At 36.8% G+C, this 13962-nt stretch overlaps 1 protein-coding gene across 3 annotated transcripts in view; it reads left to right on the forward strand.

Moving 5' to 3' along the window:
- EMB (embigin) overlaps window positions 1-13962 on the forward strand; it is a 52911-nt gene that overhangs the window by 9667 nt on the left and 29282 nt on the right. For 2 of the 3 annotated variants that reach the window (XM_007971991.3, XM_007971998.3), the window contains exon 2: window positions 3448-3531. The exons of the other annotated variant lie outside the window; for it this stretch is intronic. In XM_007971991.3, the coding sequence (XP_007970182.1) occupies window positions 3448-3531 (84 nt within the window). The remainder of the gene's footprint in view (window positions 1-3447; window positions 3532-13962) is intronic. 3 annotated transcript variants of the gene reach the window in all.

Genomic DNA, 13962 nt, shown 5'->3' on the forward strand with positions numbered 1-13962 from the left:
CTCTACCTATAAAAGAATGCTATATGGAAGTTTTCTAGCAATGATTAAGAAAGGGTGAGTTTGATAACTGAGAAATACATGTTATGATCTTGGCATCATCACTCATATTTATACAACTTTTCTGATCCTCATTTTTTTTCCCTATCAGGTGAGGTTTACAGTGGAGACATATTTTCAAAGCACTGAGCTGGGCATACTGCGTTTGGAAACCCTAAGTAACAAGTCAGTGACAGAATTTGAATTAAGACCCCAAATTCCTTCCTCTCCATTTTATACTTCTTTTTGTGACTCAGCCTAATCCTTTTAGGGAAGTATTCAAACCACATCTGCTTGAGTCTCCTGCCAATTTCCTTTAAACCCCAGTGTTCGCTGAATCAGCCTCCTGCCAGCTGTCCTCCAACTAAAAGCAATAAGGTTTACATTCTCACTTTCTTGGTTAAAAAATATCTTGCCTAAACAAAGAACTTCTTTTACTATCCTAATACCTTCTGTAGGCTTCCCTGCTTTTCCACTTAAAGCATTTCTGTATATTGCCTCTTTAAGGGACTTTTCCCAAGGCAAAAACCACACAGCAGTAATACATGTTCTTTTGCACTTGGGGCGTTTTCAGTGGAACCTGAAGCTTGATCAAGATTAATGCTTTAAAGGGAATATGAAGTTAAGGTGCTGGTGTTGTTTGGTTTATGGATGTCTGATTGCATTTTTAATATGTGAGCCTGCAATTGGAAATGGCCTCAACAGCTTGTATATTCTGGAAATACCCAGACTTCCCTACCTCTGGAAACTTGGTGTTTCCTTCCTTTCCGATTCCTTCAACTGTCATCAGCTTAGATTCTGCCAAAGCCAAACTTAGAGTCATTTTCTCTCCTTGTTCTAACACAGGTCCCTGTTGAGCCCATCCATGACAAGTCCTAGTGATCAGTAAGGGAGAATAGCCCCAGCATTGGAGCTCATCTCCCTGAAATTATCTTCACCCACCTTCCACCACCAGACTCAGGCTTCACACTCTAGCCCATGTGCCAATTTGTATAAAATATACTGACTAATTATAGTCTATACTATGCATTAATGGGTGCTGCTGTGAAATTTTAATGACTCTCAATCTCAAATTGTGGGCCTAAACCCCTGCTATTATGATCCACATAGCCCTTTAGGGACCAAGTTTGCCCAGCTTCATTTTCCCCATCAGTACCAAGTGTGCATCAGATATTGTGTATCTTCACTTACTTAAGTGGAATAGGAATAAGAATGACAGAACACATTTTTTCTTTAGTGTATGTCACTCTTATTGTTACTGATACTGTGAACAATAATAATAAATGATGCTGGAAATCTCAAAAAGGTTATGGGCTTGTTACAGGGATAACGAGTATAGTAAGAACCCTTAAGATTGTATTCTGCTCTGTAGTTGGGGTACCCCTGGGGAGGAAAGCAAAGATACCAAAGCTTATGTTTTGCAGGCTTCACAGAACAGATGATATAGTAGAATAGCTGTTTCCTTCTCATCCACCCCCACCTGGCTTCCTGTCCGTAAGTGAATATCATCTGCCTTGATCTTCCTGAAATATTTTGTCTTTAATATAACTTCTAAGTATGCTAGCCCCAAGAATGGAAACAAGGAATTTTCATTAGGAAAATAACATTTATGGGAGCCTTTCTTTTAAGCAGTGTGTGTGTGTGTGTTTGTGTGTGTGTGTGTGTGTGTCTGAGAGAGAGAGAGTTGGGGAGGGTGGGAGGGAAGAGAAAGAGAGAGAAGGGCGAAAAGACAGAGGGAGGGTAATGGGGGGAGAGGGAGAATGGGAGAATATGGGTATGAATATGAATGAATAAATGAGTGAATGAATGAATGAATGAATGAATACTAGATGTGACTGGAAGAAAGGTCTTGTATACTTGATAGCCCAGTGAGAAACTCCGTACATATTTTCCTATGTAATCATTGTAGTCTGATTTAATACGTTATTTAAGGACTTTTTTTCTTCTTTTTTGAAAGTATTATAAGTTCCGAGATACATGTGCAGAATGTGCAGGTTTGTTACATAGGTATACATGTGCTATGGTGGTTTAGGAAGTGCATTAAACTTCCGAAGCTGTTTTAGAGGTGATTAAACCTTAGGAACACAGCCTGTTGGAGAGTTAGGTTCTGCCAGGTACATTATTTTATTAGGCAATATTGTAAAAGCCGTGTTCTAAAGCTAACGTAACGAAAGGGATCACCAACTTTGATTACATTTTTCATACATATAAGAAAATGAAAGAACTGGAAATCTAATATTGTACTAGAAATAACTTTCTGAACAGATTATTTTTAAAAAGTGCAATAAAAATGGCTCAGGTTTCATTTAAATGGAATGGGATTTAATTTATATAATGCTGCCAAATTTACAATAATAAGCCTTTTTTCCACCTTCTCTGACTTGTTTGATATATTTGAGTGGTTTCCTGGAAGGTAAGGTCTGGTACTATAAAATAAAAGGAACAGTAGGCCATGTTGTCAGCTGGGAGCGGTGGCTTACGTCTGTAATCCCAGCGCTTTGGGAAGCCGAGGCAGGCAGATCATGAGGTTAAGAGATTGAGACCATCCTGGCCAACATGGTGAAACCCTGTCTCTACTAAAAATACAAAAATTAGTTGGGCGTGGTGGCGGGCGCCTATAGTCCCAGCTACTCAGGAGGCTGAGGTAGGAGAATCGCTTGAACTGTGGAGGCAGAGGTTGCAGAGATCTGAGACCACGCCACTGCACTCCAGCCTGGGCAACAGAGTGAGACTGTGTCTCAAAAATAAATAAAAAATAAAAATAAAATAAAATAAATAAAGTAGCTTCGAGGAGAGTGAGAGAGGTGGAAATAGAAACCTTGTTTCTTTAATGAAAGTTCAAAAGGAGAGAGAAGTGACAGAGGCAGAGGAAACTGAAAGTCAGGTGATAGAGGGCATGCCTCTTGGTAACCGTAGCTGGAAAACAAATAGCAACCCAAAGTGGCCTGTCAGCCATTTTATCTTCTCTGTTCCTTGATGCCCATTTTTTTTTTAATTCCCTCTATTAAGGTCTGCCTGTCACTCTTCTTTCATCTTCTCTCTCTGCCTCTTCATGTCTTTCCATTTTCTGGCTCTCTCATATAATTCTTTGTTATCTTCAGTTTATTTATGTTTTGTAAAGAAACTATAATAGTGTAATAAAAATGGAAGGCGTTATTTAAAAAAAAAGCCATCTGATGTAAGTCAGTAGGGATTTGTAGGTTAAAAAAGAAAAAAAAATCAGAAATTTTTTTCACATTTAATAGTCTAATATATCTCTAAATGTCTTTGAAGTATATAAGACTTTGAGCTTTCTGAAAACACGGTTTTTCATTAATAGTTCTCAACAGTATTTTAGCTGTTGCAAAGTAGTTTTTAGATAGTCATTTACTTTTGGTAAGAGTGTGTAATCACGTGTTCTTTCTCTTATAGATTTGCCTTTTACAAGTCTACCTCTCAGAGAAGAAATGATGGCATATAACTTTTCCTGGGAGAGTCATAACATATCACTGACTGGTAAATGTATCATGTTTCAAATAAGGCAATTCCAAAATAAGGGTTTAAGCAATTTTTCTTAAACAAAGCTGCTTCTTTTTGTTTTGTGAAGTGGTAATCCCTGTTCCTGGCCTGGTGGGAAAAACATACCAGTAGTGTGCTGGGAATCTCATGTGGTGAGGATGTTTTACTGGGGGCGCACAAAGGAGGAAAATATTCCAGACATGCTAGGGCTAAGAATGGCTCCCCAGAAAATGGATACCTGAGAAAAGGGAGAATCAATTTTGATTTGCGGATACTCTTATGTTTTCATTAATTCCTGCTGGTACATCCATTACATCACTCTAGGTCAAGAAGAGAATTTGTGTATCTGTTGGAAGACCTTTAGCCAGAGAAAGTAAAGATGATATCAAATGAGTCACTGTGCTAGGAGAAGCAAGAAAGGAGCTCCAAAATTAAACCCAGCCCTGCTTTCTCTGCTTTTTCTTTCACAGTTTTGGATTCCATGTTTCCAAAGTAATCTCAGTCTTTTAAATTCCTAAGAGTGATTAATCTGGTTTAGGAACAATATTAAAATTGTATAATTAGAATTTAAAACATCACAAACCTAGCTATTAAATCAATAGTTAGGTTTTTCCAAATACACATCTAGTTTTTAACTATCCTCTAGTCTTATGAACTATTTTTCAATTTCTGTTTAATATGAATAGAAAGTGTATGTGTGCGTACCTGTCTGTTTCCAAATCTGATAAGAATGGAATGTTTGCATTGAGCTTTTTGGGGGAGCATTTTTGTAACTTTGTACAGCTTTTGTTTGTTCCCAAATGTATGGAGTTTTGTTTGTTCCCAATGTATGGAGTTCATTATTGTAAAAAATAATTATTATAATTTTCCTACGTTCTTTTACTTTTTTCACGTTCTAGTTGTTGGTTGCCTCTGTTATGATGAAATGTTCCTTTAAGAGACTCATGTGAGAAAGCAGTTTGCATATTCTTTAACCAGCCTGGCAATGTCGGCAGCAGGGCACCCCTTACTCAACCAGTACAGCTGTGGCCTGGAAACAAAACGGTCAATGCTCAGGGCAGGAACAAAAAAATGGACTTTTTAATTGTTACCAGGCTGGTTATTTACTTACTTAACCTGTTTGGAGGGTTTAACTCCTATTCTTTTATTCTAAATAGTGCTATTTAAAGCCGTATTCCCACTGTTATAAAGAGACTAATTGTTTGCCATTATCCATTACTTACCTCTGTCTTGGCTTGATTAAACTTTAGTCTGTCCTTTTTCTTCCTTACAGACCCGTGAAATGTGGCTTGCCCTAAGTCCGAGCAAGCATTAAAATAAAGAACATCTTGAGAATTGGCTGACTGCAGTCCGGTCATACTGTCTGTGTACACTCTTTCATTTGCCCAATTTCCCTAAAAAGTTCTTGCTTCATTACTTATCCCATATTAAAAAATAACCTTTTTCTGTTTACTTTTGGGAGGCTTGCAGATCTTAAGTTTGGAGCTTTTTCTCTATTGCAATAGTCTTTTATAAAATAATGTCTTCAGTCTGGGGATGGTGGCTCACATCTGTAATCCCAGCACTTTGAGAGGCCAGGGCGGGTGGTTCACTTGATGTCAGGAGTTCAAGACTAGCCTGGCCAACATGGCAAAACCTTGTCTCTACTAAAAATACAAAAATTAGCTGGGCAGGGTAGCGGATGCCTGTAGTCCCAGCTACCTGGGTGGCTGAGGCAGGAGAATCGCTTGAACCCAGGAGTTGGAGTTTTCAGTGAGCTGAAGTTGAGCCACTGCACTCCAGCCTGGGGAACAGAGTGAGACTCTGTCAAATAATAATAATCATAAAAATAATGTCTTCATTTAAGTTTGGATTTGTTTTTGACAAAAGAAAAGATGTGACGTTAATTTAGAAACATTGGATCTCTGAGTCGGGTACTGAACGGTTACATTTCCATGTAGGTTGTTGCTCTAGTTGCCTTGCCATCAAAAAGTTTGGTTTTAGAAGCTACCTTTACTGAACTATGGAATTTAAATTTGAAGATACATTTATAATTTTTAGTGTCAATGTAAAATAAAAATATCGAGATGAATCTCTAAACAAAATGTTCTGTTTGCTAGAACAGAATTGGAGTTCAGGGCATACACAGAGAGTAGAATGGTCTTCAGTATGACTGAAAAACAGAGAAGCTTAGAGGTTTTATTAGAGAGAAATGTTATATATTGTTTTGGAAGAAAACTCATTATTAGCAGTAACAAAGTTTTTGGGAGCTTACAAGCTCTGACTGGTGAGTGATGGAGGTCGGTAAATTAGTCTTAGAGTCATGGTGGTTTGTTTCAGAAGCTGCTAGGTAAAACTGGTTTTAAACTTATACCAGGTCATTTCAGCAGCTGGCTTGCAGTATTAGTCCCAGGCCGGTGCTTTGTGTCCCAATTTTTTTTTTTTTTTCTTTATTACCGGATCTCTGGTCTAATTTAGTTGAATATGACAAGGTAACTCCAATTCCTGATTATCAAATTTCACCTTATCAACCATAGACTTTCTTCATACTGTTGTTAAGATTTTTAACTTACTATTTGTAAATGGAGTGTTTTCATATTTTCATAATGTTGTTTGATGTGTATCAATATTGATTTTATTATTCGTGTTTGTCTGTAAACAATAGTTACGACATTTCTATGTTGTTACTTATTATTTTCTCTTTCCCTCTGGCCATTGTTGAAGTTAACCTCTCTGTTAGGATAAAATGTTTCTTGTAGAGAAATTCAAATACAATATGTTAATTGTAAATTTTGGACCAGAAAGATTTTGGTCTGGCTCTTTACATACATACTTATCCAAAGATTCTTGAGACCGGAAAACATATGGATTCTTGTGTCTGGGAGAATGAAAACATGGCCTTTGATTCATAAAAGCTTAGTTGTTTACTTATTTTAATATTTTTAAAATATTGCTAATTATTTACTTAACAAACTCATGATGTTGACTATGTACCATGTTTGTATTTCTAAATGACTTAATTCTTATAACAGCTCAATGAGTTGGGTACTGTTATTTGTAATTTGCAGGTGAGGAAAGAGAGGCACAAAGAGATGAAGTGAACTGACCAGGATCACAGTTCCTGAGCTGGAGCTTACAGTTTTAAATGCAGGCAGCTTGGTGCCCAGTCTGTGCTGTTAACCATTATGCTTTGCAGCCTTTCTTAATGCCCAGTTACTTGTTTCTTTTAACAGCATTATTAAATCAATTATATTTATTTTAAGAAGAATGACATTAGTTTTGAAATGATGTAGTAAACTACGAAAATAAAGATGTTTTCTAGATTTATTGCTATTTCTAGGTTTATTTAGTAATAAAGCTATTGCTTTATAAGTTGCATTTGCTGCCTGCAATCCCAGCACTTTGGGAGGCCCAGGCAGGCGATCACCAGAGGTCAGGAGTTTGAGATCAGCCTGGCCAACATAGCGAAACCCTGTCTCTACCAAAAATACAAAAATTAGCCAAGTGTGGTGGCAGGCACCTGTATTCCCTTCTACCTAGGAGGCTGAGGCAGGAGAATCACTTGAACCTGGGAGGCTGAGGTTACAGTGAGCTGAGATTGCGCCACTGCACTCCAGCCTGGGTGACAGAACAAGAGTCCATCTCCCCTGCCCCTCAGAAAAAAAGAAATTGCACTTGCTTAATCTTAAATTTGTGAAAGTAATTGACTGAAACTAAAAGTATTTTTTTCTGCTCTCAGGGGTTTTAAAACAGAGCTTTTCATAATGGACTATTTTTATATCACTGTACTTAATTTTTGAATGTCCATAGTATTTGAAATTCATTATATTGTTTGTATTACCACCATATATTTTTATTTTTGCTTTTTTCCTCTCTGCATGTTAGTGTTTAGTTTCTCAATCCATGTGTTATAATTTAACGGAAGACATTGAAATAAAAATAAACAGCTGACAGTTACCTTGACCAACTTGTTAACGTTGGAATCAGCTCGCCTGTGATGACCCGGTGGCACATTTTATTTACATGTTGAGATGTGAGCAGCTGTCTCACAAAGTCCTTGTGAGCCAAGGAGGTAATATAAGCAGACATTAGAGGTGCAGATGTGCAAATTAAGGCACAATGTAAGATTCGGGAAGATTAGTCAAGATAAGGAAAGACCACCACATAGTCTAAATCTAGGCCAGCAAGAGGTCTAGGTTAGGACCACCCTGATTCTAGGGGCAGGTGATTGATAAGATTGAGAAGAAAAAAATAAGTGAAAATACTTCATTGCAGAAAGGATCCTAGCATGACTCCAGTGCTGCAAATGTTATAATATTTTTCAAAGGCACTCATCAAACCTGATATGTACACTGTTGATGTACAGAGAAAAAAATTGAGACCTAACATTCGTAGAGAGTCAGAGAAAGCAAAGATGGAAGAGGGATCTACCCATAGCAACACAAGTGGCAGTGGCTGTGATCAACTTTTGTTCTATATCAGGTGCTTGTTTGTTTTTGTTTTTGTTTTTATTAACAGAGGTATTGATGTTTGGGGCTGGATGATTCTTGGTTGTTGGAGGTTGTTTGCAGAATTGTAGGCTGTTTAACCTAGCCATTGCCCACTAGATGTGAGTGGCACCTGCTAAGTTATGACAGCTGGATATGTCTCCAGATACTGCCAAACATTCCCTGGGGGACAAAATTTTCCCCATTTGAAAATTACCCCCACTGTTCTACACGTTAAAAATGAGAGCCCTGCACATGTTTCCCATCCCTTTATTGTGGGAATACACATGATTTAATAATATTGTGATTAACATTTAGTAAAGAATCTCACCATAAAGTTAGATGATGGTGCTGAATCACAGGCACAGGACCTCACACTCTTTAAGTGGGACCTGTCTCTTCCTTCCCTCCTACTGGTGTTCAAATCCTTCCTCTCTTTAAGAATGGAGCCAAGAGCCCATCTTCAATAAAGCACATAGCAGAGAAGCACATATGTTCCTGCTTCTCTGATATGTATTTACTGTATTTTTGTTAATTTTTAATTGTGTAAGTAAAAATGAGTTCCGTTTTGAAAATATTAAAACATTATTTTCAGCATTAGAGTAAATTAGAGAATCTGAAAACCCTCCTGCCACACCTAAACATTCTTTTAAATATATGGCTATCTACACAGAAGTAAAGAAGTTTCTACTGATCCAAATTGGTGATCAGGGCATGAAGCCCGTTAACTGAATATTGTGTTAGGTTTCCTGTGTTTGTTGCCAAGATACTTGAGTTTTAAGAGCTACAAAAATATAAAAAACAAGGCCTTGAGTTCATGCAAGGAGGAAAGTTGGACCTGAAAACCTGCAGAAAGCTATCATTCCTAGGCTGTAAATGTAGGGAAAGGTTTGATTTAGGGAAGAAAATCAGCAAACAGCACAAGATGACAAGTTGACTTCTTTCTTTTAAAGTTTTGTTAGGCATTTAAACCAAAAGATTTCCAGTGTTATCTGCTAACTAAAAATAATATGGATAAAAATAATTTTAAAACAAGAAACCTCCAAACCCCCAAAGATTTCCCTTATTATTTAAAGGCCTGGGTGTGTCCTCATCACAGTTTAAATTGCAAATTTACATTACTTGCATTATACTGTACAGGAGCCTCCGAGCTGAGAAATAACACAAAAATGACCTGCCAGGTAGTACTTCCACAGGGAAGCAATTAAAAACCCTCTGTGGAGGAATGTGTTGTCCATCCTGGTGACATAATCCCTGCTGTTACATGTCTCAACATATTACAAAACAAAAATATAAAAAACAAACACACAGTCCCTAACAGAGCTAAGGAGAGGTAGGATTAGACATTCTAGAGCTTCAGATGATAGAAATACTAGGTAGAGAAATAAAAGAAATATTAAAAACATGAGAATGAATATTATACTGTTTTTTAAAAAGATAAAGCAGGTTTGAAAAATGTCCAAATAGAACTTCAGGAGGTGAAATAAAAAACTTGACTGATGAGGTTCAAGTCTCATTGAATTACCGCCATTTCTATCTCTGTTCTCTCTCCTCTTTTCCAATGGTAAACTCTGTTCAATGTGTTTCTTTCCCATGCTGAGTGTGGGTGTGTGTGTATGTGTGCATCTATAAAAACTATGTAGTATTGTTTGTATTCTTTAGTTTTAGTGGTATTAGTCCATATATATTGTTCTGAAAATTGATTTTTGTCATTCAACATTAGTTTTTAGAGGTCTAGTCATATTGCATATGAATCTAGCTTTTTTTTTTTTTTAACTTGTATGCACAGTATAAATACACCAGCTTACTTAGAAGTTTTTTTTCCTAATGGACCCTAGTTGGCTAATATATTTTTGCTATAAACTATGTATTAAGGGACACCCTACATATATCTCTCTGGGCATAATTGTGAATGTTTTCTCTATGATAACTATCACAAAGTAGAATTGCTCAGTGAGAAATTATGTATATCTTTATTTTATCATATACTTCCAGATTGCCCTTCAAAACATCTTGACAGTTGGCCCCTTCCCCTAACCCACATAGTAGGCTTATATTTTATGTTTTGAATTAATTTAAATGATTCAAAACAATGAGGTAGGCATAAATTTTGGTTACTGAATTTTTACTTTTTATAGAAGTTGCAAATACTTTTTCCCACTTGTCTTTAAAGTTTTATGTGGTGTTTTTTTAATTGTGAAGAAGTTTTATTATGTGTTTCCTGCTATTATTTGCATACTTTTCCACTTTTCACTTTTTAATCCATTTGTAATACAGTTTTATGTTTTGTATGTCAGAAGGAACTAATTTTGTGGTTATTATTTTGTACTGTTAGCCAGCGTCTCAATGCTTTTAACTGAATAGTTCTCTTTTTCCTGATAGCTTTGAAATAGCACTCTAATCATATTTCAGTTCCCAAACTCTGTTCTTTTTACAAAGTGATTAAAGTGCTTCCCAAAGTAAGAAGTACATTTTACTTTGTAACCTAATGCACCAACTGCATTTTCACACACATATGAAACAAAATATTCATCAAATAACACTTACACCTAATAGGTTTGTTATGCTCTGATAATTTCTCTTTTACTCCAATCCATTAAAAAACAAATCTGGTGATAACTATGAAATTGATTTCCTGATCCACTAATGGATTTTGACTTGCAGTTTGAAAAGTTTTGCCTATTTTATTTCATTGATTTATTGGTATTTTATCACATCATTAACATGTTAGTATTATTTTTTTAAAACATTATATCTTTTTATGTCTGTTCTTTTAAAAAACCAGATTTTCTTTCTTGGATTTTCATTCTTTCACATGCACTTCTTAAAATTGGGTTCTGTAAAAAGTACTTTTGGAATTTGGCTGATTCTCCACTGACTCTGTAGATTTATTTTGGGGAAAATTAATGTTTTATACTGTTGTATTGCCATCTGTGATTTAGATCTCATTTGATTTAGAGTATCTGTTGCAGTTAAACTTAATTGTAGTTATTTATGCTTGACTTATATGTCCCCTGCTAGATTAATAATTTTTAAATCACCTCTGTATCACATATAGCATATAAAAGTACTAAACAAATTTGTTTTGGCCAATGGATGAGTCAACTGTGTGAGACAAGAACTTCTTATGCATTTCTTGCATATCCTCTAAAGTACTTTCTGCCTAGAATTCCTCATATAAATCATGGGGCAGAATTTTAATATGCTTGAACCTTCAGTCTAAGACAAGGTGCATTATCTGTCTAAAGAAGTGATTCGTTTTTTAAATACGATATTCCAGGAGCTACAACCACTTCAACAAAAATTTATTGAAAGCCTGGTTTACAGTGGTGAACATGACAGACTTCCCTTTCTGCCCTCCTCCCCCCATGTCATACAGTATATGTTTCAGTGGGAGAGGCAATGAATAAGTAAGTAAACAAATTAATATGAAAGGTGAAACCAGATGGTGCCAAATGCTAGGAAGTATATAAAGGAAGTGTGATAGAGAGAGTCTGTTGTTAGCAGTGTTGTAAGGCTAGAGGAGCCCTTTCTGCAAAGGAGGCATGTGACCTGAGACAGTCACTTGGGGTGTGTACAAAATGTATGTACTGACTCTCTGAGTGTCTGCATGGTTAGCACCGTAGAAGTTGATACCATGAAACATAAACCATTGTTATAAGACTTAATCTCAAGGACTGGCGTCAGGGTGTAAACACTTGCAGTTTAGAGAAATTCATTACCAAGGTAGCGGGCCATGCTTTCAGTTTACATTAGGTATTTATGACCCCTTATCTTGATCTGGTGTGTACTGAGGCTTGTGTTTACCTCTCCTTTGCTGAAATCCAGTTACTTTTATTGTATTATATTTTTTAGATTCTGGGGTACATGTGGAGGATGTGCAGGTTTTGTTACGTAGGTAAATGTGTGCCATGGTAGTTTGCTGCACCTATCAATCCATCACTTAGGCAGTAAGCCCAGCATGCATTAGCTCTTCTCCCTAATGCTCTGCACCCCCTGCCCTCCCTCAACAGGCCCTAGTGTGTGTTGTTCCCCTCCCTGTGTCCATGTGTTCTTATGGTTCAGCTCCCACTTATAAGTGAGAACATGTGGTGGTTGGTTTTCTGTTCCTGTGTTAGTTTGCTGAGGATAATGGCTTCCAGCTTCATCCATGCCCTGCAAAGGACATGATTTTGTTCCTTTTTTATGGCTGCATAGTATTCCATGGGGTATATGCACCACATTTTCTTCATCCAGTCAATCATTGATGGGCATTTGGGTTAATTCTACGTCTTTGCTATTGTGAATAGTGCTGCAATGAACATATGTGTGCATGTGTCACTTTTAAATCCACATTTTCTTTACCCAGTCTGTCGTTGATGGGCATTTGGGTTAATTCTACTTCTTTGCTATTGTGAATAGTGCTGCAATGAACATATGTGTGCATGTGTCACTTTTAAATCCTTTGTTCCTTGAGATGTAACCATGATGGGTAAAGAAGATGAAGCGATGAAGAAGCCAATCTTGAATGCTTTCCATACCTTCTCCAGTCTTCACTAATTGTAGCAACATTTTTTTGTCAGTTTTATACAGTTATCTGTGTGTGTGTGTGTGTGTGGGGGGGGGGGTTCTGCTTAAGTTTTCCTCTGATTTATTTCTGAAATAATTCTACTACTAAAATAATTTTGAAATCCATTAGAATAATCCATTTCAAAATTTAAATGGTTCTTGTACCAGGGAATCAAATGATATGACATTGTCATCTGCTGTTCCTTTCTTCCATTATATTGAAGTGGATATGTGAAAAATGTTTCAAAATAAATGAAAGCTTTTTATCAGGTTAGAGAAGGCAGAAATTAGAAGTAAAGATCAGAGGCAAGTTGTTATGGCTTGAGATGATTTTGATTTGTAAATGTAGAAGAGATGGAAAAAATACTAAAGTGTGATTTATAGCTCCAAGAACAAAAGGGCAGGACTGGACATGGAGGGGAGCATACAGGGCCAAGGACTGACTGTTCTGAGTCCTGGACTGCTACCTCAGCCTGGATCTTGTCCCCTATGTAACCTCAGGTATTGCCTTTCAGATGTAGTGAACTGGTACTATGATTACCACTTTGTAGAATTTATTCTGGGGACCAAATATTATCATATGTTCTAGATATTTGTGAGCTATCAAGTGACATCAGTGCTATGAAATTTTAATCAAATGGAAGGAGTGCATAAATGAAGTATCTAGTGTAAATCTTGATAGGTATATATGAATTAGGTTAATGATCTCAAGCCCAGAAACAGTCTATAGCCAGTTAAGCAGGAAATAATTTGTTGAATAAAGGATTTTGGCTAGCAGAATTGATGAGAAAACTGGAAATCAAGTTCTGGCAATGCCAGGGACCTCAGGATGACAGACAGTAAGGATTACTGGAAGAGTCTGCTTGAGATATTTCTGCTGGTACTGGACTCTTGATACTAGGGCCTAGAATAAAGGCACGTAGTATATTTTTAGTAAAATTGTTGAACGAGTGGATACATGAAAAGCACATGGTAGGTGTTCAGTAAATAAGTGTTAAATGAATGATTGAAGAAATAATGAGACACAATCACTGCTAGACACTTGCCATTGCTATTGTGATTAATTTCTCAGTTCTGCCTAGGTCCTTAACTCCCTCCCTCTAACTTTAAAACCCTGAGTAGGAGGTTATAATTAAAGTGGCCAAACCCTAGTGCTCAGCTGGGCAGAGAGAAGAAATACCTGTTCTTAGGTTTCCACAGTGAGTGAGTACTTTGCCTGTCACCGAACTTTACACTGATGGGAAGGGTGTTCGGATTCTGGTTGTCCAAAAATATGATCAATAGCCCCCACTATAGTGTTGGATGAACTTCCTGTTAATTATTTGGAAACAGTGGCAACAAATGTATTTGGTTACTAGAACAATGTAACCATTTACTATAGTTTTCCTGTAACTGATGTAAACAATAGTTGCAG

This window comes from Chlorocebus sabaeus, chromosome 4, assembly GCF_047675955.1.
Source record: "Chlorocebus sabaeus isolate Y175 chromosome 4, mChlSab1.0.hap1, whole genome shotgun sequence".
Taxonomy (NCBI): domain Eukaryota; kingdom Metazoa; phylum Chordata; class Mammalia; order Primates; family Cercopithecidae; genus Chlorocebus; species Chlorocebus sabaeus.